At 37.0% G+C, this 23,574-nt stretch overlaps 3 protein-coding genes across 8 annotated transcripts; all 3 read right to left on the bottom strand.

Moving 5' to 3' along the window:
- Window positions 1-3,887: 3,887 nt before the first annotated feature.
- LOC137714124 (uncharacterized) lies at window positions 3,888-5,441 on the bottom strand. Its single transcript, XM_068453409.1, has 2 exons — window positions 4,305-5,441; window positions 3,888-4,199 (listed from the first exon to the last, which is right to left on the bottom strand). Exons 1-2 carry the CDS (start codon window positions 5,331-5,333, stop codon window positions 4,155-4,157), a joined length of 1,074 nt encoding a protein of 357 aa, XP_068309510.1. The 5' UTR covers window positions 5,334-5,441; the 3' UTR covers window positions 3,888-4,154.
- A 773-nt stretch (window positions 5,442-6,214) lies between these two features.
- LOC137715263 (probable sodium/metabolite cotransporter BASS1, chloroplastic) lies at window positions 6,215-9,699 on the bottom strand. The gene is made up of 7 exons (XM_068454521.1): window positions 9,022-9,699; window positions 8,380-8,473; window positions 8,259-8,292; window positions 7,809-7,863; window positions 7,233-7,316; window positions 6,859-7,146; window positions 6,215-6,539 (listed from the first exon to the last, which is right to left on the bottom strand). Exons 1-7 carry the CDS (start codon window positions 9,556-9,558, stop codon window positions 6,387-6,389), a joined length of 1,245 nt encoding a protein of 414 aa, XP_068310622.1. The 5' UTR covers window positions 9,559-9,699; the 3' UTR covers window positions 6,215-6,386.
- Window positions 9,700-13,246: 3,547 nt separating this feature from the next.
- Window positions 13,247-22,484, bottom strand: LOC137715264 (protein FLX-like 1). Of its 6 annotated transcripts, none has more exons than XR_011065556.1 (7): window positions 22,312-22,484; window positions 21,153-21,813; window positions 20,886-21,049; window positions 20,059-20,135; window positions 19,758-19,897; window positions 15,801-15,895; window positions 13,247-14,328 (listed from the first exon to the last, which is right to left on the bottom strand). XR_011065556.1 is itself a non-coding variant. In XM_068454523.1 (5 exons), exons 2-5 carry the CDS (start codon window positions 21,731-21,733, stop codon window positions 19,826-19,828), a joined length of 900 nt encoding a protein of 299 aa, XP_068310624.1. In that variant the 5' UTR covers window positions 21,734-21,870; window positions 22,312-22,484; the 3' UTR covers window positions 19,622-19,825. The 6 variants fall into 6 exon arrangements, 3 of the variants coding, with proteins under 3 accessions (XP_068310624.1, XP_068310623.1, XP_068310625.1); XR_011065554.1 differs by having other exon boundaries at window positions 13,250-14,328; window positions 20,059-20,141; XR_011065555.1 differs by having other exon boundaries at window positions 13,250-14,328; window positions 19,789-19,897; window positions 20,059-20,141.
- Between the last annotated feature and the right edge of the window lie 1,090 nt (window positions 22,485-23,574).

Genomic DNA, 23,574 nt, shown 5'->3' with positions numbered 1-23,574 from the left:
AAAGTCATTTTAGGGTTTGCCTCGAGAAAATTTTCCTTAAAGAACAAGTTGCCTTCTAAATGCTTGTATATATTTCTTTGCGTGTCTCTCTCATTCACGTGTAGGGTGCAAGTTGGATTGAAATTTCAAATTATGCCATTAGAATTCCGCTTCAAATCTGAACATTTTCAAAAAGATTCTAATTTCGAAAATTCTGAGATAATTTCAATTTCGAATAATCTGATAAAAAAAATGGAAATTGGACGAAGTTCAAATTCAATCTCAAATTTCCAAACTGAAGATGTGTCGGCAAAAGAAAGAGGGGAAGGATAAAATCTCAAAGGTTGTTGAAAATCTTTATGGAGGACAATTTGTGTGTTGAATTGGAGGGGGCTTCAAATGTCGCCATTGACTCTATTTATAGCATCCATACTTTTTCTTGGCACGGCCTGATAATTTCGTAGCAACCGAATGAAACTCAAACTCATAGAATGACTGATCCGTGGCATAGGCTAAAGCCTATCTTCAGATGGCTGACTTTTTAAAGATAATAAGAGCCTATCTAGGCTTATCCCATCATGACCAAAAGCCTGGCCTACCTAGGCTTTCTTATCTCACCATAATTCCATCACCCATCCATGCATCATGATCCCCATTTAATGAATTTCAAATACATTTTAAATTCATTTCTGACTACTTATCAATCTATCACCACCACCACACGCCAGACATCCCAAATCAATTTGAACTATACCGTTTGCTTGGGGATATAATCTGCATCCTATCTATCCCGTTTAAGAATATGCCAAGATAATTCATACTAAAAGATAATTATTATGATAAAAATCATAATATTATCCTTTAACAATAACGAAATTATCTTCACTTTTTCATCCAACAGTTGGGAGCTATGCTCACTCAACGGCTTTGATTGCATGGGTCGATGATGCAATTTTGGGTTCAAATAATGGCATACATTATTAAATTTAACGGTTGAATGTGTGCTTAAGAATCCACGAATATCTAGCAAGTGGGATATCTAAGCCACTTAAAAAAGCAATGATGTATAGTAGGACTCAAAATCTTAAATTTATATTTAACCGTCAATTGTCATTTACGCTTTATTCTTCTTACTGAATTTCATTTTTTTAATTTTCTTTTTTGAAAACATGATCATCTGGCGGATATAAGAAAATGAACGGTTCAAATCTTTGATATCACGTTTCGATATTTATAGTTAACCAACATATGAGTCGATGTCATATAGTTTGTAGAAACTTCATAGACATCAAGCAATAATTTCACTAGCCGTAAAGCTCTGAATATAATATTAACGATCCAAACAGTTCATCTTCCTGCATCATCTAATAGATCATGTTTTCAAAAATGAAAATCTGAAAAAACAAAATTTGATGAGAACAAGAAAGTGTAAATGTAAATAACAATCAACGGTTAAATTTTGGTCTATGATTTATATGATTATAGTGGCAAATTTCGAAGTTAAGCTCTTCATGAAAGTTGTAAAGCTTGTCATTGCAAGCGTTTATATATTTTTTTACACTTCTATATTAATTAAAAAACTATTAAAGACTTTACTTAAATAACAACAATAAGATAAATGAGAGTAAATCTGTATCGTTGGATTCTATTTCACTTATATTATTAGAACTTTTTTGGATGAAAAAACCCCTTCTCTATTCCAATATTTTCCAATTTTACCATTTGATAAATTTAGGTAAGCAAAAATATACTTAAAACTTAAACTCGTAGAATGGTTGATCTGTGACATAAGTTAAAGGCTATCTTGAGATGATTGACTTTTCAAAGATAATAAGAGCCTATCCAGGCTTATCCCATCATGACCAATAGCCTAGCCTACCTAGGCTTTATTATCTCATCATAATTCCATCACCATCCATGCATCCTGATCCGGCCACAGGTCTGCTGTTCCTATTTAAAGAGGATCATCTCCTGAGCTCAGGATGAAGATCCTCCTGACCACGAAATCCGGACCGTTTAATTTTAATCCAACGGCTCTAAACAAAGGGTTCCCTAAAAAATTATAATAATTACAACTGTTGGATTAAAATTAAACGGTCCGAATTTTGTGGTCAGGAGGATCCTCATCCTATGCTCAGGAGAGGATCCTTTTCCCCCAAAATATGTCTCTTTCATGTCTCTTATTTAATATTACGACACATGTCCAACACGTAATTACCACTGTTAAATCTTTTTTTTTTTTGGTTTGGGGTTCGGACGTTTAAGTCCTCTCTTATAAAGGCACCCACTGGTACCAGAACCGTTCCGATGTACTCATCCTCCATATCTTCAGGCCACCTTGTTCTTCATATCATCAACAAAACAGTGTTGTGTTTATATACCAATGTGACCCCACCTACTCTTGACTCCTCCACACCTCACCGCCGCCAGCGAGAGCCCACAATTCAAAGCGACGATTTTGATTCATATGGCTTGGCCACCAGCTGCGAGCACACGCCACCAGGAACGTCCACTCTGCTAATCTCAACGAATTTGTCAAAACAAGTCATTGTATCTTTCAATATTTCAATTTCAAACTCGTTTTATCTCTCCATCAATCAATTATTCGGTTATCGTTAATCTCTCTCAAGCAACACAACACAACATAAGATTAAGATGCAATAAGTTAAGCAACTCAGCATGGGTTGGGTCAACTGGAAAGATTGGAAAACATTCTGTTTGAATCCGAAATTGTAGAATTTGGGTTTCCAATATATATATCAATTTCTGAAGGAGACGGCAACAATGAAAACTGAAAAAGTGGTGGTTGCAAACGAAGAAATAACAGAGGTGGAGGTGTGTTAAAAGGACTTAACAATGTTAATTCTCTGTTAAGTGTTGGACAGGTGTCGCAAAATTACCGAAAAGACACCAAGGAGACATTTATTTTGGGACCTGGCTTCTCTACCTTCCCAGTTCCCATGTACTCCCATCCTCTTCTATTTGTACGGTTAAGGTTCTCATCTCCTCCTATTTGTGCGATCATAATTAAGTCATGTCAATATTTTATATCACTATTGTTTTTTATCTTATTATCTTTATAAAATAATTCAATATAAAATGTTAACATGGCTTAACTGTGACCACACAAAATAGGAGAAGATGAGAGTGTATGGAAACTGGAAGGGCAAAGAAGCTGGGTCCTTTATTTTGGAGACAGCAGACCTGTGGCCTCCTGATCCCCATTTAATGAATTTCAAATTCATTTTAAATTCATTTCTAACTACTTGTCAATCTGTCACCACCACCACACGCCAGACATTCCAAATCAATTTGAACTATACTGCTTGCTTGGGAATATAATCCGCATCCAATCTATCCCGTTTAAAAAGATACCAAGATAATTCAAATTAAAAGATAATTATTATGATAAAAACCATAATATAATCCTTTAACAATAACAAATTATCTTCACTTTTTCATTTAACAGTTAAAAGCTATGTTTATTCAACGGCCTTAATTGCACAAGTTATTGGGCCAAATAATGACATACATTATTAAATTTAACGGTTAAATATATGCTAAAAAATCCACGAATATCTAGCAAGTGAGATATCTAAGCCACTTAAAAATGCAATGATGTATAGTAGGACTCAAGGTGCAGACCACATATCTAAATATTTGGAAGACATCCTTAAAAGACAGAGATGAGCATTTCCTCTGCAAGGCCTGGCGATTCGAACGAAAGATTCATAAATCAGACATCTCTCACATAAGTAAACGATAGTATTATTCAGATGAAACCCCACAGTCCTACATCAATTGCCATGAGTTGTTAAAACTCACAACACTGTAAATACAACTTGAAATCAACTTTCGTCACATAAGCTGAAACGTCGTTAGAATGGATTTCTTCGTCTAAATCATTTAGTTCAAACCTAAACCTGGGTTTCCTTGGCTAGCAGATGCTCAACATTAATTGAATTCAGCTCGAACGCAACGACAATATGTTAGAGTCTAAGTAAAATGCATCATCAGTCACAGCAAGAATCAAATAAGTCGACACTAGAACCCTACAGACATCTAAAAAAAATGACAGCAACATGTAAATTCCAGACACAAAGAAAAAGCCAATTATCAAACACTAACCAACGCAATCAAACACTAATCCATCAAAATTTAATTACTTGTACTATTCAGTCTTCTCTAGCGACAATCTTGTACTTCCCAGTTTGTTCTTGCTGCAATAGAAAGAAACCCAATTAGCAAAATCCCCATCAAAATACGACAATCAAACTCAACGAGTTAAAACTCAAAGGAGAAGTGATTTGCGAAAAAGCACCTACCTTTATCCACAGATCTGAGTGCTTTTTACAAAACCCAGCCACAATAGCTCCCTTATTCCTTCCTTCCTTGTACTCAATACAAAGATCCTCATTCAAGCCACAACTCACATGAAATGCCAGAGGGCACTTAAGCTCGGAGCACTGAATAGCACACCCCCTTGAACTCTCACAAACATAGCATCTCTCCTTCCACCGCCTTTTCGGAACCTTGGAGCAATCAATCCCCTCCCGGCCTTCAGGGTCCTTGAAGAACACCTCTGGGACATAAAGCGCACACACAATGTGTGCCCACCTGCCGTCTCCGGTAGGCTTCATTGCCCCTCCTTTGACAGGACATAAGCAGCAAGAACAGGACTCATTGGATTGGGAATGCACAGCAGAAAACGCGCATTGGGCGCAGAACCAATCTCCTTCCGGAATACCCTTTGCGAGTGGATTGCCATAGCAGGAGGCATGAACCGTCAGATTACACCCATCACAGAAGACAATTGGATCTGATGGATCTCCATCTGTGCTCTGACAAACAGCACAAACAATCCCATCATCATCATCTTCTTCTTCTTCTTCTTCGCTGCACTCTCCATCCCCTGCGATTTCTTGGCTTTTCTTCTCTTGGGTATTTTCAATATCTTCATTGCAACCATTTTCAGCTTTACCCTTGTCTTCCTCCGATTTTGGCTCTTCTTCTAGCTCCGACCCAAAGGGCGGCTTGTACTCGACATTAAGGTCCAATGTCAAACGTGGCTCTTCAGTGAACAAATCGGGCTGAAGCGCCCAAACCCTTTTCTTGGCAGGCAGGGAATAGGTGGAGCCGGCCGCAGCGGAGGCGGTGGGGTCAGGGAGAACGAGTTGGTCTCTCGACGCCTTTCGCTTCTTTGCTGGAAGGCGCAACGGGGACAAAAGGGCATCCTTCTGCTGCTGTTGCTGCATGAGTCTGAATCTCTTGAGAGGAGGCAGGCCATGAAATCTCTGATCCATTTGTGGGTCTGGTTTTTGGGCAGAGAAAATTGATTTGGTGGGGGGATTCATTGAGTGAGTTTGAGAGACTTTTTGAGGTTTTGATTTGGAATTTGGGATTTGAAGTGAATTAAGAAATGAAAAAATTGGATTTGTGGTGGGAACTTTGAAATTGAGGAGCTTTCGTTTTCTTTCGTTTCGAGTTTTTTGCAGCCGATTTTTTAATTTGGCGGGGTTTCGAAATATTTGGTTCGGTTCAATTTTGCTTTGAAAAAATCAGCGCCCGAAGGGAATTTTGACACCAAAACTAGTTCGGTGAGATGTCCGGTTTTGTTGCTGGACTCGGGCTACAATTTGAGTGAAACTAAAAATGTCTTGGAGCATTTATTTTTTTAACAAACAAGAGATAATCTATATTAAATTTATTTAAATTACAGGAAGAGAAATTCGAACACGAGACTTTGTAGATATGGGTTAGATTGGTTGACTAACATAATGTGCGTACTCCGTTGCCTCCGAGTTTGATCCCCCTTTTGGATTCGACTATTTTTAGTTTTTCTTTGTTGAGATAGAGGGAATGTATTTGCAAAATTAAATAACGAAGATGGTGAACGCAAGACAAGAAACAAAACTCTATTACAAATTGATTTTAGTTTTCAATTTTCAACTTGCATACTCTTCCGTAACTTCCTTCCCGCCGCCATTCCTCCACCTTCGCTCGTCCTTCCTTTACCCTTTGTATTCCCCTCTGCATTCATTATTCATAATAAAAATTAAAAACGAAATGATTATCAAACGGGGTTTAAAGTATAAAAAAATCTTGCACTTCATTGTTTCCAAGAATAGGTGAAGATATTTTTGGAATTTAGGCTTGCTGTTATCTTTGAAAACATAGAAACCGGACGATATTCATACATGAACAATATGTGAAACATGAAGTTAAAATCCACAAGTAGAAAATCAAAAGGATTCACATTGAAAGGCAAAGTAAATACAACATAGCAGAAATTGCAAATCCAACCGTTCCATTAGCTAATACGCAAAGAAATTCCGACAACTAGCAGCTGATATGATAACAGAAGGATTTATGTTTGTGCTGCTTGTCTAAACCTTCTACATGACATTTCAATCTTGCTTCTGGGTTGGCACAGTCTGTCTCCAGAATCCTGCCAAGACACTACCCAAGATTGAATGACAAACGCTGGAAACAGCACATGGTACCGCAGTTAGAGGGTTTCCAAATTGCTGACTGGCTAGAACAACTCCAAGCACCGAATTCTGAAACATAAAGGAGCCAATAACAACACTCACAGACAACCGATAATGCATGAGACAAATTGACAGGCATTCTTTCTATTATACATACACACATCGTAAGCAATCATATGTCTTTGGCTTATTGGCTATAGAATGAAATTAACAAATGACCGTAATGTATTTTTGCTTGAATAAATGACCACAATATCTTTTCACTCGAAGTAATTGGCAATGGAAAAGACGTGAACACTCACTGGATGAAAATGAGAGAACACTCACTGGATGAAATGAGAAGCAACTCTCTTTAAAATATCAAGGGGAAAAACCCAATGATGCTTACCTGCATGCCAACCTCGATGGAGATAGTCCTTGATGATGCGACACCAATCCCAAGCATCCTTGAAAGGATGTAACCGAAGAAAAATCCACTTGCATGAAGAAGAACGGCAGCTAGCACCACTTGTTTACCAGACGTAAGGATTGCAGAAGAACTCTGGGCAATTGCATTCCCACAAAGAACAGCTACAGTTGCCACAGCAATGGGTGGCATCAAAGGGGATACAAATTTAACCAGGCCTTGGAAATACTGATTCAGAAATGCACCGGCCAAAACAGGGAGAAGCACAACCTGTGTTCAACGCATATGGTACATTAATATAATTTAAAACAGCAACAGTTATAACTAAGAAGTCCACAAAACAATTGAAAGCTTACCTGCAGTGTTGAGAATAGAAGCCCAGCAGCATCCACTGCAACATATTGACCGGCAAGTTTAGCTGTGAGAAAGGGGGTCATGATCTACAACATGAAAGAGTAAAAGACATAAGGTTCCTTGAAATAAGCTTATAGTTTAATTCATTAGTAAGTAGTAAGTAGTAACTACTTAAAAGAATATCTCCCTAATTATGAGACATATCTAACACTCTCCTCGTCGTTGTAAGCTAATCATTGTAATATGTATGGCTGCGCCCAGTACTTTAAGGTCTGAGCTTTCAGCAGATCACTTTAAGTTGAGAATCGAACAGAGGACAACTTTACTCATACTTAATATTTAGCGAATCTTTTCCAAAAGGAGATAGTTTAATGTACCCCATAACTTTTAACAGGCAAACAAAATAGATATAACAGAATATTAACCAAAATATAAATTTTCTGGAGTTTTAGCAGAAAATGGGATTCAAACCTATCTTTCCAACCATTTTCAATATATGTGCTAAACCTTGAACCATAAAAGTACCACCACTTCAAGACCAAAAACATATCAAAAGAAATTTACATCAGTTTACCAACCACAGCTGATAAAGTGCTTGCTGCTGTCATTAAAACTGAAAGTGCCACGTTTCCACTGCAAAAACAACAAGGTCATCAGATCCTCTGGGCCAGGAAGAGGGGAAAAAGACGAAGTAGATTTCCGTCACCCTAGTTTTTGTAAGTTTTAGTTTCATCCCGTTTGGTCCTATTCATCTGAGCAGCAAGGTGGTGTGCAAGGTGCAAGTGGAATGTAGAGATGTCAATGTTACAATTTTTCAATATGACTCTACCCATCCAACTCACCCAAAATCTGTGTGGGGTTGGCAACATAAAAGAGTGCGATAATTACTACATGTTGCTCTCATAGTTGAAACTTTTAAACTTCAAGCACTGAAATGGAACTTTCAGCAAATTAGACGGGATAAAAATAAAAGATTTGGACACAGATAGGAAAAAGGGTATTATTCTATGATAGGGTAATTCATTTACCGTGCAATATAAGTTACAATGTTACTTGCTGTTCCTGCAAAGAGTTAACCGGGGAAGAAGTGTATTCAGAAAAAGCTAAGTAAACAAGAATAATTATGAAAAGACTGGCATAGATACATACCACCAGGGCAGCAACCAACCAATATCAAACCAGCTGCATAATACGATGGCAAATTCAAAAGCTTGCTCACAAAATATCCTGATAACGGCATCACCTACAAGTACTCACCATTAAATCATAAATGTTAAATATTTGTGCCTAAACAGATTGAAGGACACATAATTTTTAACCCCAGTACAAAAGAACAGAGTTAGAAATGTTCGAAACATCAAAGTTGTTGACAGTGGAGCCTAAGAAAACAAGAGGCTGAACTCTGCAGGGGTAACTAAGAGAAGTGCATCTTTGCTCCCCCAATTGTGGGGGATGATGCTCACCCCCAATGTTTACCGTTGTATTAGTCTGGTTTAATTGATCTAAGATATGAATCTCAAAAATTAAACTAATCTAACAGCAATCAATAAGAGGTGAGCAAAAATGCAGTCAACTAAGAGTGTTCAACAAATTTATATATTCGGAATTACGAAAAAGCTGAAATTCCTTGAACTGGGAAATTAGCACATAGGTCAATTAGTTTTTGTGACATGAACACAAATGATCCATATGCATCAAACAAAATTTAGGGAATGGCATTCAGTACTTGATTCAATTATGTGCTAATTCAATACAAGCATTAGTATACATATGAAACGTGGAGCTACAAACCGAGTACTGAAGAAAAAAGCCAGCAAGCAACTCCTTGGGCATAGACAACGCGCCACGAAGGTCGTCGAAAGTGAGGGTCATGCCCATGCCGAGCATGGTCAGTGTTATGCCTAAGATGGTACAGTTGGGTGTGACCCAATTGAAGGAACTCGGTTTAACGAGCCCCAGCAGGCACCCCAAAGCAACCCATATCGGAAATGCAGTCGACACAGACTCGCCAACCAGTTCAAACCAATCCCTGAAACTCCTGGTAGCATTTGCATTGGAGCTGTTCGACGAAATGCCACAGTGGAGCGGAGCTAGTGATAAACGTTCGTTCTTGGCAGTTGGTATGGGTGGAAAGGGATTCGAGGGTAGATGCCATGTGGGTTTGCTGGGAAATTGCGGTAGCGAGTTGCAATGGGATCTTAGAGCGCGTTGACTAGAAGGAAAGGAGGAAGGAGATGTGCTGGTGTGGTGAGAGAATAGAAGTGAAATGGGGTTTGGTTGGAATCTGAAGCCTGTAATTCCATGGTGATATGAGAGTGACGGCTGCATTTTCTCTCGATCTGTATCTGTAGCTGTCTGGTTACTTGCTTTGCCTTCCAGGCGTTGACAGTGTTGTGTAGTGTGGAGGCCTGGAGGCCTGGAGGCGTTGACAGTGTTGTGTAGTGTGGAGGCCTGGAGGCCTGGAGGCGTTGACAGTGTTGTGTAGTGTGGAGGCGTTTCTAACTTATGGACTATTTGATATTTAGTTGAATTTAACTTTTTAAATTTAAAAAAAATAATAATAAGTTTTAAGTCTTAAAAATTTGTTTGGTAGGACGATTTTCAAAAACTGAACTCAAAACTAATTTAAAAATATAGTCTATTTTCTAAAAAAACAAAAAGTGAGTTTTTAAACTTAAACTCACTCTTTTTTTTTCTCTCCCTCCTCCTCTCTCACTCCAATCTATCTCTCTCTTTTCATTCTCTTGCTTCTCTCTTTCCTTTTCCTCTTTATCTCCTCCGATCCTCTCTTTTCTTTCTCTTTTTTGGCATTGCAATCAATAAGGGGTGAGCAAAAAAAAACCCTAGCTTCCCAGAGCAAAAAAACCCTACCTTCGCTTCTCTTGTAACCAGAGGGCTTTTTATGCCTTGTTAATTGTCATGCATCTTTAGTTAGTCAACCAACCCTATTGAAAGTGGACTATGGTAATTTTGTTGGGCCAACTTTTGCTTAAGTGTTTTGTTGGGCCAACTACGGGTAAACAGTTTTAATTCTCTAAGGGTGTGTTTGTTTGCCCTCACTAAGTTTCATTGGATTGGACTAGACTAAGAGTTAGTGTAGTCCAGTGTTTGTTAATAGAAGGGACTAACTTTAATGAGATTAGGTGGGACTCGCATGGACTAAAGAGCTCGATAGGGGGTCTTAGCGAGAAACCCCGAAAAGCGTCGGACTACTAAGACTGTTTCTCGGTTTTGCAGCGTCTCGAGAAATCCAAGCATTCCAACCCCAGGTCACCTTCGTCTCTCGCTCCCTTGACTCCACAATCCCCCACTCGCCTCCGGTTAACTCGTCGGGCCTTAATGCAGGCTGGTTTCACTGCTCCCCAGAAGTTGTTTGTAGATTTGACGACGAACAACGCGATGTCTCAACACATGATTCGGCCAAAACACGAAGAAGGGGGGGATTTTGGGAATTGCAAAAACCCGTTGAGAAGGCAAGAAGTGGAAGGGCAAAGAGGAGGGAGATTTGACTAATTGGGAGAAAATAGAGCGGCAGAGAGATAGGGGTTAGATGTAGAGTTTGATAGAAACAATGAAGATAAGGGAAAGGAAAGTAAATTTAAAAAATATTTTATAATATAAGATTTGACTGTCTTTGGTTTTTTAAAGTAAAAGTAAATTAAAAATGATAAAAAAAATATTTTGGGCTCTAAAATAATTTTAGTCCATGAATTAGTCCAACACTACACCGAACACTTCACTATTATTATCATGCTTAGTCCAAGTCAAGCCAATCCAACTTAGTCCCTGAAGCTAGTCCAGTCCGAGATAGTCTCGTGCAACAAACGCACCCGAGCGTGTTTGTTTGCACTCACTAAGTATCACTGGATTGGATTGGCTTACTAAGAATATTAATCCCATGTTTGGTGTGAGCCAGGATTGTGTTTAATGGGACTACATCGGACTCGTGCCGACTAAACTCTTCACTAACCGGTCTTAGCGAGACCGCCCAAAAAGGATGGGATTGCTAACACCATCGCTTCGCTTCGTCTGCTTGGTCTTCGTCTTCCTCAACTCGCTTTGTCTTTGTCTTCTTCAACTTGCTTCTTCTTCCAGATCCTGCACCAACCGTCGCGCCCTACTCAAGTTTGCCAAGAGCTTCGCCAGGAAGATGCGCTAGCAAGTTTGTCTCTTTCTTCTGCAAGATTGATTGACGTTGATTTGGAGAGGTCGATTGAAATGAATTTGCAGATCCGACGATCCAACGAAGCCTTTGCAAATTGAAAAAAAAAAAATTAGGGATTTTTCTAGGTTTGATTTGAAGAGAAAGTAAGTTAATTAAAAGAAGAAAAATATAGATTTGAATTCAAGAGAAAGCGAAAGCAAATGCAAAGAAGAAAAAATGTGGGTTTCTGGTTTGAGTTTTACTAGGAGCGAATATGGGTGTGAAGAACCAAAGCAAATGAATGAAGAAAAGAGACAGATTGACGTTGATTTGGAGAGGTCAATTGAAATGAATTTGCAGATCCGACAATCTGATGACGCCTTTGCAAATTGAAAAAAAAAATTGGGGATTTTTCTGGGTTTGATTTGAGGAGAAAGTAAGTAAATTAAAAGAAGAAAAATATAGGTTTGAATTCAAGAGAAAGCAAATGCAAAGAAGAAAAAATGTGGGTTTCTAGTTTGAGTTTTATTGGGAGCGAATCTGGGCGTGAAGAACCAAAGCAAATGAATGAAGAAAAGAGACAGGGGAGAGAGACCCGAGGCCCGGGGGGGGGGGGGGGGGGGGAGGGGGGGAGTCAAATAAAAATGGTTGTATATATATATATTTTTTTTAAGATAAAAAAGGTGTATTAATAATAGTAAAATGAATTAATGAATGACAAAAGAAGTATTTGAACTCTAAACACTTCACCATTCTTATCCAGCTTAGTCTAAGCTAAGTCAGTCTAACTTAGTCCTAAAAGTTAGTTCAATCCGAGATAGTCCAGTACAACAAACGCATCCTGAATCATGTATGTTTCTTTCATTGGTAAGAAAATTTGGTTTTTATATTTTTATTGAGTCTCACTCTAATCCAATATTATTAATTTTAATAATATCTTTAATATAAAAAGCAATTAAAATAGAACAATAATGTAGTTCTAATCTAAGCAAACATCAGACTGGTAACAGTACTATTTTAATTATCCTGCTTCTTAGTCCGACACTACACCAAACGCTTCACTAAGCTAGTCCAGCTTAGTCTAGTCTAAGCCAGTCCAACTTAGTCCCTAAAGCTAGTCCAGTCCGATGCAACAAACGCACCCTAAGGCATTAAACAATCAATAAGAATTTATTAATTTTGAAATCACGCTCTACAATAAGTTTGTGAAGAAGTCTAAAGCTCGTTAACTAAGAAAGGGGTAGTAGAATTATTTTGGTTCATGGATTTTATGCATTTACTAATATATGGATATTTGAATTATTTCAATTCCTAACTATCCATGTGTTTACTAACACATAAAGAATGTAGGTTTTATTTAGGTCTGTAATCCAATACCTAAAAGTCTCGTTTGATATAGAGAATTAGCTTGAATAAAACTAATTATTATATTTAAGGAATTTAGAGGAAGAAATGGATGACAACTTTCTTATTTTGTCCAAGTTGAAGGTTACTCATGAGGAAAAGTTATCCCTTTTAATTCTACCATTTTTGTGAGTATTAGTGAAATATCTTTTCTTCATTAGTAATCTTCAACATGGATAAATAAGAAAATTGTCGTCTATTTCTTCCTTCAAAGTACTTTCAATATAGTGAATAATCCTATCCAGGCCAATCCTCTTTATCAAACTTTTCATTGTCAAAAGAACTACTTGTCCAATAATATAATGAATAGTCCTATTCAGCCATATTTATTTACTTATTTTAGTTTTGTTTATAATCATTTTTTTTTTTTTTTGTGAACATTTTTTATTTTAGTTTGTGCACAAGTTTATAGCATGTTTGTAAGGAAAGATATTAGAATTATTTCAATTCTCAAAATTTCTACATTCATTTAAATATGGATATTCTAATTATTTTTTTCTGTTTACTAACATACACCGAAAGGAAATGCGAGTTCCATATTCAAGTTCATAATCGAATACCTGAAAAATTAGAAATTAGTTTCACTTACAGAGATAAGAATTGAAATCATTTTAATTATTGGCTTCCTTGTGTTAATTAAACCATGAGGCAAATCCGTCATCCAATATGTTAAAAACATGAATTTCCACAACTAGGGGAAAAGGGTTCTCCATCATAAAACTAAAAACCAATATGGTTTGTTTGGATGAGAAATTTCCAAGTACGACGAGATTTAGTTAAAATTATTTAGAGGTGCACTACAAAAAGTTTTGATAGATTACAAAGTACACCTACATGAGCATTACAAGGCCACTAAATGACGGATTTTCAAATGGCTCCTTTCAAGCAGTCATTTACAAATTACTTGGCGCATTGCAGTCATTTCAAATGCATCAATCTAATGTTTTGCAGTGCACCCCTTCCTAAATCCCTTCGTACCATTACAATCCCTCATCCAAACACAACATTGGCATTTTGACAACCATTTCAATTTTACATTTTGTTTTCACTTTTTTGAAAACTGAAATTTTATTTGGCAACTGTTTTAGTTTTCAAAAATATGAAAACTAAAAACCAAAACTTGAAAACTATACGCTTGAGTTTTCAAAATTTTGCCTTAAGTTTTCAGTTTTCATCTGAAAGTAGTTACCAAATAAGATTTCAAATTTCAAGAAGTGAAAACCAAAAACTAGAAACTAGAGACTAAAAACTAAATGGTTATCAAACAGTCCCTTGGAAAAAAACACAAACATCTCTCTTTTGCAAAATATGGAGAAACGGTTGAACAAAAATAGTTTTTGTTTGCAATTGTGCCAGCTCCCACACCTTACCTGGTGCCTTCTGATTATAGTAGCACGCAGGAGGAGGCAATTTATGGTCACCCAACATTGCTACGACCGCCAAATTAGGGATCATAAGATCGAACCACCTGGTTGTTTGTTCGTTGCATTCAGATAACAGGAATCAAACCAGTATGGCTTTAGCTTGTGCGGCAACAGGGAAATCACCACCTGAGAAAATAATTCAACGTATCAAATAAATTGCGTACAACACAGCTCTTAGAACATATGCAAATAATGTCAGGCTAAACTTGGTTAGCACTTATGAATCCTTTTTTTTTTTTTTTTTTTACCCTTAAACAGACAGTTATTTGATTTTCAATGTGTTGCTACGAAGCAATCATACACTAAACTCCATCAACTGCATCTACAGGACTTCTAGACTAGGTTGAAACACCACTAGAAGGATTTCAGTAGGTTAGTACAAACAAAGCAATCAAATCCACAGTAAAGCTTTCACAAGGCATTTCCATAAGAGGAACTAGGTTGACGCACTCTAAAAGGAAGGCTTTTAGCCTCTGCCACAAATTGTAAGCTGACCAATCCGGATAGTAAGGGTTCAGTCGTCAATGGTTCTTTGATGAAGGAGAGGAAAGATTGCCAACCAGTTTGGACCACATATTAAGTACTTAATAAGGAAAATAAAATGAATCAGCTTAAACTTTTAGGCAGTTAAATATCTCCTAGAACACATATACTGTCAGAAATGTCTCCTCTTTATTTTTTCAATGGAGACTTGTATGAGTAATTCAACATTGTTTTGTGTGTGTGTGTGAAGACTAATTGATCATTGCAAGAACTTCTGTTTGATTGCAGGCCCACTATTTTTAGACAAAATTAAACGAAGTTGGCAGGAGCCCTACTTTTAACGAAGTTGGCAGGAGCTTTCTTTGAGAACCGTATGACAAAACTCAAATCCTAAGTGCGTAAGAATTGAAGTATCCTCTGGGTTATATTTTCTAATTCCTTCTGAAAATGTAGACTTTAACTAACCCACAAAACCTTAATCTGAGTTCTCTCATTAAACCTGCACCAAAAGTAACTTTGTTGCTAATTCTCAAGAAGCACTTGCACCACCAGAGTCAAGCTGATTCTTTCTTGACCTGTTTTAACAACATTTAAATCTCCAAACAAATCCGTCTATGTCTAATCTGAACCACAGGTATCCATAAGGTTTAATTGTCACTCGTCACCTTTAGCCATGGCATATAATTAAAAATTCTCTTTCATCTTTTAGGAAACCTTTATCCAGATTTTAAAACCCTAAATCCCTTGTTCTCTCATCAAAGTTTCATTACAATTTACCGCTCTTCTTCTAAGCTTATTTTGGAAAATTCATTACATTAACCTATGTGACAACTATTTCTAGAATCATGGCTCTAACTTTCCGAGTCACTTTAGTAAAAGCATCGATGTTGCATCACCACGTATGAGCCCATTCAATCTTTTCAACTTTAGCTTATAATGCAACCTCCCAATTTGTTTATTACATCATGTATCCGTCTTCTTTTGCAAAATTTCTAAGATAATACTAAACCTCAATTATAATGGTATTCTTTGTTTAATTACAAACCAAAAGCAGCAGCATTATCGAAATGATAAAACAAAAAACAAAAGGTGTAAAGTTGAATGGCTAGACATACCTCATGAGCAGATTTGCAGAAATCATGAACTGAACTTGGGAAACATTGGACATACATGGAAGGCAGCAGATTTGCAGGGTCAAAAGGTTGTGAACCTGGATCAAGACATACATGAAGAATATAAGAGACCAGATAAGATAAAAACAATTATTCATTGCTTTAATTCTAAAAATGCAAGTGATCATGAACAGAACTCAAGAGAAAATAGGACATACAGACAGACTTGATTAAACACAAACTCAGTAGGAAACAACATTAGTTCCAGATTCAATTTCCATTCCACTCGAGAGAAATCATGCAATGGGGTACTAATTGCAGCTAAACCCTGTTCCGACATACAGCTTCCCTAAAATGAGTATAATATCATTATACACATAAACTAGCTAAACACTGCCTCTGTCCCCCTCCCAAAAAACAGTATAATCAAATTGATGAACTTCTGTTCAAATGATGAAGATAACCTACACGAAATAGTGTATCAGGAAGAGAGGAAAACTAAGCAGCAGTGTTTTAAGGCTTAAACCATCAGATAAGTAATAAAACTTAAATAAAAAGGTCTACATTTGAAAGTTAGTTATGCATTTATCTTAGACCTATGTATAAAATAACACCCAAATAAGCAGTTGAATCATATATAATCTTCCAAACAGTACCATGCTCTAGTAAAAGCCAAAAGAAAAATCATGTACAGTTCTAAGATCATAAAGTTGTGATCCACATTCCATAATGAAACGCACTAAACAAACTAAATGTTGCCCACTGAAGTTTCAGTGGTGAGAGTTGGTGGTAAATCTACCAAGGGCCATTTCATGGTCCAAACCCAGGCAATGTATTTCATGTTGCCTAGAAAAGAAAGAATGATGTTGACTTCAAACATCAGCTCCTCCTAGATTAACTCTATTATGAATACTTTGTAAATTTTCATACAGTCAGTTATATCAATTACTCAGATGCTTCACTACAACACTTGCATACCTAAACCATCTTGTAACAAGAGTACCTCATGCTTCGATGTAAAGCCATTTCATTCTAAACTCGATATCCAAAATTACCAAAATGGCTTTTGTTCTACCGAAATACCATCCAATTTCATATCCAGCTTTACTTGCTTCTATTAATTTTTGCTATAAAATATTGCAATCAAGATGGAAAGCAAGCTCTAATTGACTTTAAATTACTACACAGTACACACATGGCAAACATGAAATACCAATCAGTCAGAGCTTGGTCATCACAGTAACAAAGCAAAACAAAATATTTGGAGAATAAAATCCTACTTGATACCAAGGTGCAACCATAGAAGTCTAAAACATTATTCCATTGATTTGACGTCTAAGACCCAACAGACGTAAAAAAGAGGATCAAGGATGTGAAGTACCAAACTACCTCAATCACAGATCACAAGGAATTTCCTAGAAAACGCCACTGACAAGGGGTTTGGACACAAAACTAACGAGTCTGGTTCTAAAGAAACCTGATTTTGCAGTAACAACTAAGAAGGGAAGAATATTTTAGAAAAAAAGTACAAAAGAACAAAACAAAGACTGGGAAAAGTCAGAAATTCAAATCACTTACTTGACCAGAAACTTATTCTGCAGCTCCATTGTTGAATGTCTTCACAATGAACAGCATACCTCATGCTATGAATACACTTCCCTTACATTTGTGCTGTTGTTCTTCTAAAGAAACAAGATACGGAAATAAAGTTTCCTTAAAGAGTATCTCTTGAACCAAACTCAATGAAAAAACTCATGAAAAAATTCGAGCACTTTCTTGCTATTAAAAAATCCATGTCCTTAACAGTCGACTCCCATTGTCCCATAAATCTGTCTCAACATAGTCCTAGTAAATGAAATGAATGACTATAGAACCTATAATCCATAAACTGAAAAACCGCAGTCAAAAAGTGAAGGGGAAGAATGAAGACCACTCTTTACCCATGCCATGCACAATGAGAGAAGAGAATGGGGGGAGAGAGGAGAGAGAGAGAGAGGGAACACTATACTAAGATTTTTCCACTCCATAGAAAACAGACACATGGAATCTAACTCAAATTCTAAAAAGCTGACTTCAAACAGATCCAAGTTTCCTGGGTGCAAAGGTTTCCTGGACATAACAAATCAAGCAAGGGGTAACAGTTCATTCAGACTCTGCAGCCAGCCTGCACCGGAGATTTTAAGTGATTTTGAGGATTGCTTCCACTCATGAGCAACACAACTCAATGGAAACCAACATACTCACTCGAGACCCCCAAATTTGAGGGGCGCTTCCACTCATAAGCACCCAACAATACCTAAAATAACAAAACCAAAATAAAGCACATGGCTAACAAGTTTAAACAAAGAACATTAAGTACTACTGCAAAAATTTGGTTATTAGCACTAACAGTAAAACATTGGTGAATAAAATCTTATACGGGAATTTTCTATTAGATATATGATATACAATAAGTTAATGGCCTGTCCTTGAGTATTCAGTCCATTATCCCAAGAAGTTTTTACATGCAGTTCTAATATTAATTGAGGTTGCCACGCCTTTTACAGATTCAATACGAATACTTCATTATTCCTTGTTTTGGGACTCAAAAAGATTATACTAATCCCACAACTTCCTCTTTTAAATAATCTGGCATGCATTAAAATGAACAAAATGTCTGACTAAATGTTTGTAATTAGAGTCTCAGTCTCGCCAAATACAATAAAAACTCCACAACTTGTATCAATCCAGAAATCTCCAGAACATCAAAATAACCAAGTCACCAAATAAACATGAAGAGTTGATTTATATGTGAGCTATACATAGTAATGCAGGTAGTTTTAGAATGTTTATCTTCACAAGTGTGAGGTTGTGTGTGATACTTTCTTCCTTTATAGGATTCCAAGAAAAGTAACTTTCCTGAGTTTTAAGCTAGCTAAGCTAGCACAACCATTATGATGAGAAAACGGAGCAACAATTATATCATAGAATGGAAATTACTTGCAAGATGTAAGAAATCAATAGGAAAAAAAATACAAAGGGGCCCACGAAACCCTAAGCATAGAAAAAGAAATAATAATTGGTGGTAGGCTAGCACAAAACAAATTCACCAAGTGCTTACATTTAATAATGAAAGAAGAAATGACAAGCTACAATGATAAAGGATTTGAGTCCTCATGTGAATTATCAATTGTCAAAGATCAACTTATCAACATTCTATGCCTGTTTGCAACTGCTTTTGGAAGAACGCTTCCAAATAACCAAAAGCGCTTTTGACAACGTTTGACAGAAAACTTAATAGTCCTTTAGGACTCTAAAAGCACTTAGATTTTGAGAAGAAATAGTTGTGCTTCTAATGAAAGTGCTTCTAGCAGGAGTGCTCCCCTAACACTATGCAGTAATCCAATTGCACGAACAGAGCACAAAAGCTTCCTAGGGCAGAAACCTAATTGAGCCTTAAAATATATTGGCAAACAAGATAGAAAAAGAAACTAACCTTAACCAACAAATGGGAAGAGTATTAATAAACCATATTTGCTACATAAGGGGGCTCACAAGTAAATGACAAGAATTCACAATCAAGGGACAGAATCCACCAATAAACTTAAGAGTTTTGTAAAGCACTAGCAATGTTCTTGCTTCAAAACGGAGAAATTCAACAAACTGACCTAACAAACCAAGCATCTTATATATGAAGAGGGCAAAAAAGGTAGAGACAAAATTCAGAAAATACTATCAGCTGTCTAAATACGACAGTTGGCAATGTATACATAATTAAGGAAATGAAGCATTGATATTATAATGAAATGCATTTTAGAGAACATAATGCAAATATATGCATCAAAGAACACCAGATTATCAATAGTTTACTGCACCATCAAGGTAATATAGTTTTTGAGGTGTTTAGGTACAGTTACTAAACACCAAATAAACAATTAAATTTCCAAAATGTTACTATCAGATAACACTTCAATCACAGACCTAAGCATCTAATACACCACGGCAAAGATACCAGTCAGGATAGGGCTCAGCACCATGGATGAACTAGCTTATCTGTGTCCCTGAGCTCGCTGCATGTCATATGCACCCCATGAACCTGGCATAGGTGCACCACTCTGTACCTGAAAAATGAGGGAGGAACTAATGCATTCATAATAGCCACAGCAGTTTATACAGATATGCATTATTGTGTGGGCACATACAAAACAAAAACATCAATGCTTTAATCAGGTATCCACACAAACACGCCTATTATGAATTCATGAAAGAGAACAAAACTTACAGGATTCATGCCATAAGTGGCAGGATAGGGGTTTCCTGCATATCCTGCTTCAGGATTCCCATAATTGGCATTATAACCTACAGCTTTAGAGACAATTAAAAGACAAAATCAACAGTAATTCCAAATGAATCTCCAAATAAAAGAAAATATAAAATATAATTATCATCAAACTGTGCTGCTTCAATGTGATTGTGACAACCAATTTAAAAAAGTATGGAATAATCGGACAGGCCTAAAGGCCCTAAACCATGAATTAATTCATAGAAATTGAATCGGATGAAGTTGAACCCTCATATGATGTGGGTATACAAAAGACTAACAGTCAGGTCTAACTGAAGCTTATAGGGATCAAGTTAGTTGACTCGGCAACTTGTCCATGACTGGCTTTTTATACTTTACATCATGTGTGGGCATGGTTGAGCCTCAACAAAATCAATCAGAACCATTACATATCCAGATTAGAGCATTCTTTGAGGCTAAAACTCACAACATAAGTATATATTTGAATTAAAGAAAAACTTGTGAAACTTAGATAATGATAAAACGTTATAGTTCCACTGGTACAGTGTGATGCAAGCTGAAGGAAAGTGGAATTTTCAGTATGTGGTACACCTCGATAGTTTGTTATTGTGTTTCTCCCATAAGTGGTATATTTGTTTCCACCTTTTTTAATATTAGTATTATTTGAATTAATCTTTTCTCCTCCTCCACGATCCATTGGTATGTTGTTTTCTGTGAGATTTCAGTTCCCTATTTAAACAAAAGTTTCAAGAGTGAAATCTTAATTCAAACTAACTAACAATATAAACTAAAAACAGATTGTATACCTGGATTTCCAATAGCAGCTGCAGCTCTTGCTCTCTTCTCAGTGTTAGCAATTTCTGCACGAAGTTTCTCCAGCTCCCTAGCCATTGATGTCAAATTCTTCTCCATGATTTGACCATGCTCATAATTCTCTGCATATCCTTTCTTTTCATACTCAATGGCAGCTCTTAATGCAAACAAATAACTCATAAAGTTAAAAAAAATCCAAAGACAATAATCAAAACATAAACTGTAAATTCAAGGACAATAATAAATCATGCAAAATCTACCTGGCACGTTGCAATTCCTGTTTCATTGCTTCAATTTCTGCTCTCAAAGCTGGTGCTTGTTGCAAATCAGCAGTCATTCTAGCCAGATCTTGTGTCATCACTTGTGCCTGAGCCGAGAGCTCCTGCCTCGCAGCAGTGAGCTCCTTGATATCAGCATGAACCTGAAGCAGCTCATTCCGCATGGCCTCCACTCCACGAAGGTCCACTTCCAAACGAACAGACTTGTCATACAAATCTCTCCTTTTGACATCCTTGTCTGCCCGCAGTGAATCAACATGGTAAGCCATTCGCTGCAACTCAAATTGAGCAGCCTCCAATTCCTGCTTAAGAGCAACATGGGTTGCAGCCAGCCTTTGGTTATTACCTAGAAGTCCTTGTATATCTTGATGTTGAGCCGCAAGATGCTCCTCAATTATTGCAAGGTGGGGAGGAAGTTGTCTGGGACCCATGCCAAGCTGGGATTCTCTCATTTCCTCGAGCAATGCAGGATGGGGCATCGGACCAAGTCCTCTTCCATATGGGGATTCGTGAACCGGAGGGGGCAATCCAGCATGAGGTGGTCCACGATTTCTTCCGGACATGATTTTCTTTTACTCAAAGACTCAACCACAAAAATATTTCCTTCTCGAAAGATCAACCAAGCGCGTTCAAGAAATTAAACCTGAATGACATCAACTCTAATCTCAATTATCTACCAACGACGAACTTATATCTGTCACTGTCAAACATAAAAATTTAGCTGAACAATAAAAAACCCATCTAGAAACCTCTATTCTTAAACATTTGAAGGCATAATTCTCACCAAGTCTCTGACTTCTAACCAAGTCTCTAACTTCTAACTCACTCAACTATATAAAAAATAAATAAAAATTATAATCCATCAACTTAATCCACATCCATCTAACTAAATATATGTTTGGTTGCTAAGAAAACGCAAGAAAATAAAATAAAATAAAATCAGTATTCCCAAAATTATTACAACCCAGCAGAACTAAAAACCAACTGGTATTACTACATCAAAAAAATTCGAACTATATTTTCGATTTTCTCGTCATCCAAGCAGAAAAATAGAGTTATATTTCTACAGAAAAGTAAAGTGATACTCGACGAATGTAATTGAAACAGTAAGAAAAAAGCATGAAATGTAGAAATTATTAACCTTTGGGAAGGTAAAGGCCTGCGAGGTTCACAACTCACAAGGAGGGGCTTCTGGGCATGGAGTCCGTCGCGGTACGAGCTCGGGGTGGTCCAGAAACCCTAGCACAGCAGGATTTTCCTCGCTGGGGTTGTGAAGGAGGGGAAGGTGAAGGGAAACCAAAAGAATTTCCCCTTCTTTTTCTCTGTTTTTTTCCTTTCTTTTTTCATTAGAATGGACTTTGAAGGAAGAGAAGCAGGGCCGGAGAGAACAGTGCGAGTTATTGGCTATTGGGCCGAAGCCCAACATCATTTGCGGTCGTGTTTAGTTTGGTGCTGCGTAAAACATGCAACCGAACACAATGAGTCAGCCATAATATAATGTCTATTTGTTTGGCCAACAGCCACAATTCTGATGTCAAATTTGTCATTTTCACAAATCAAATCTAAGAACTTTTCATTTACAAGTGGAGTAACACTGAACTGAAGTACTCAATAACGTCTGAACTTGAAATATAAATCAATATGGATGGGTAATAGAAGAAAATGAATGGGAGAAGTCATGATTGGGAACAAGATAAAAACGATACATGGTTGTTCAAGTACGACATAACTAATTCAATCGAATTATTATTGAGCTTAAGTGTTCAACTTAATCGCGTGTGAACTATGACACAAACATGGCTTTAACAATAATCGTTCGAACGGCATTGTGTTTCGCGAGTCTACTGCCAAACTGGCCTAGTTAAATTAATACGTACCTTAAATCTCTTTTAACACATTTTTGGTATCATATGTTATGGTTATATGAGTGACGTCTTGTCTGTATATTAATATAAAATTTTGACTTGTGCTTGCCTAGTTTTGCAGGATCTCTAGGCTGTGCTCTTGAATTCTCCTGAATGAATAAATCACTAATTGACAAAATAAAATAAAATAAATCTACCCCGCCATATGTTTGTTAAAACACATATAAACAGAGATCTACTTTAGATCTCACTGTCCGGAGCCCAATGATCAATATTTCACACAAACCAAGAGTTTCGATTTCTCTTTCACACAAGCCAAGAATTTGAATTTTCTAATCCTTAGACTCCAAAATTAAGATCCAGAGAGGATCCAAATTCCTCACACAATACAAAACACTCTTTTTTCTATCTAAATGTATGCATGGGCAAGGGTTGATGGAAGTGGAACCACCATATTCATTTGTTGGGTAAACTCATGCAACAAACTATAGAGGTTCGACTCTCTCTCTCTCTCTCTCTCTCTCTCTCTCGTGAGCTTT

The sequence above is a fragment of the Pyrus communis genome, chromosome 14 (genome assembly GCF_963583255.1).
Source record: "Pyrus communis chromosome 14, drPyrComm1.1, whole genome shotgun sequence".
NCBI classification, from domain to species: domain Eukaryota; kingdom Viridiplantae; phylum Streptophyta; class Magnoliopsida; order Rosales; family Rosaceae; genus Pyrus; species Pyrus communis.
This window is presented reverse-complemented; position numbering and strand designations above follow the sequence as displayed.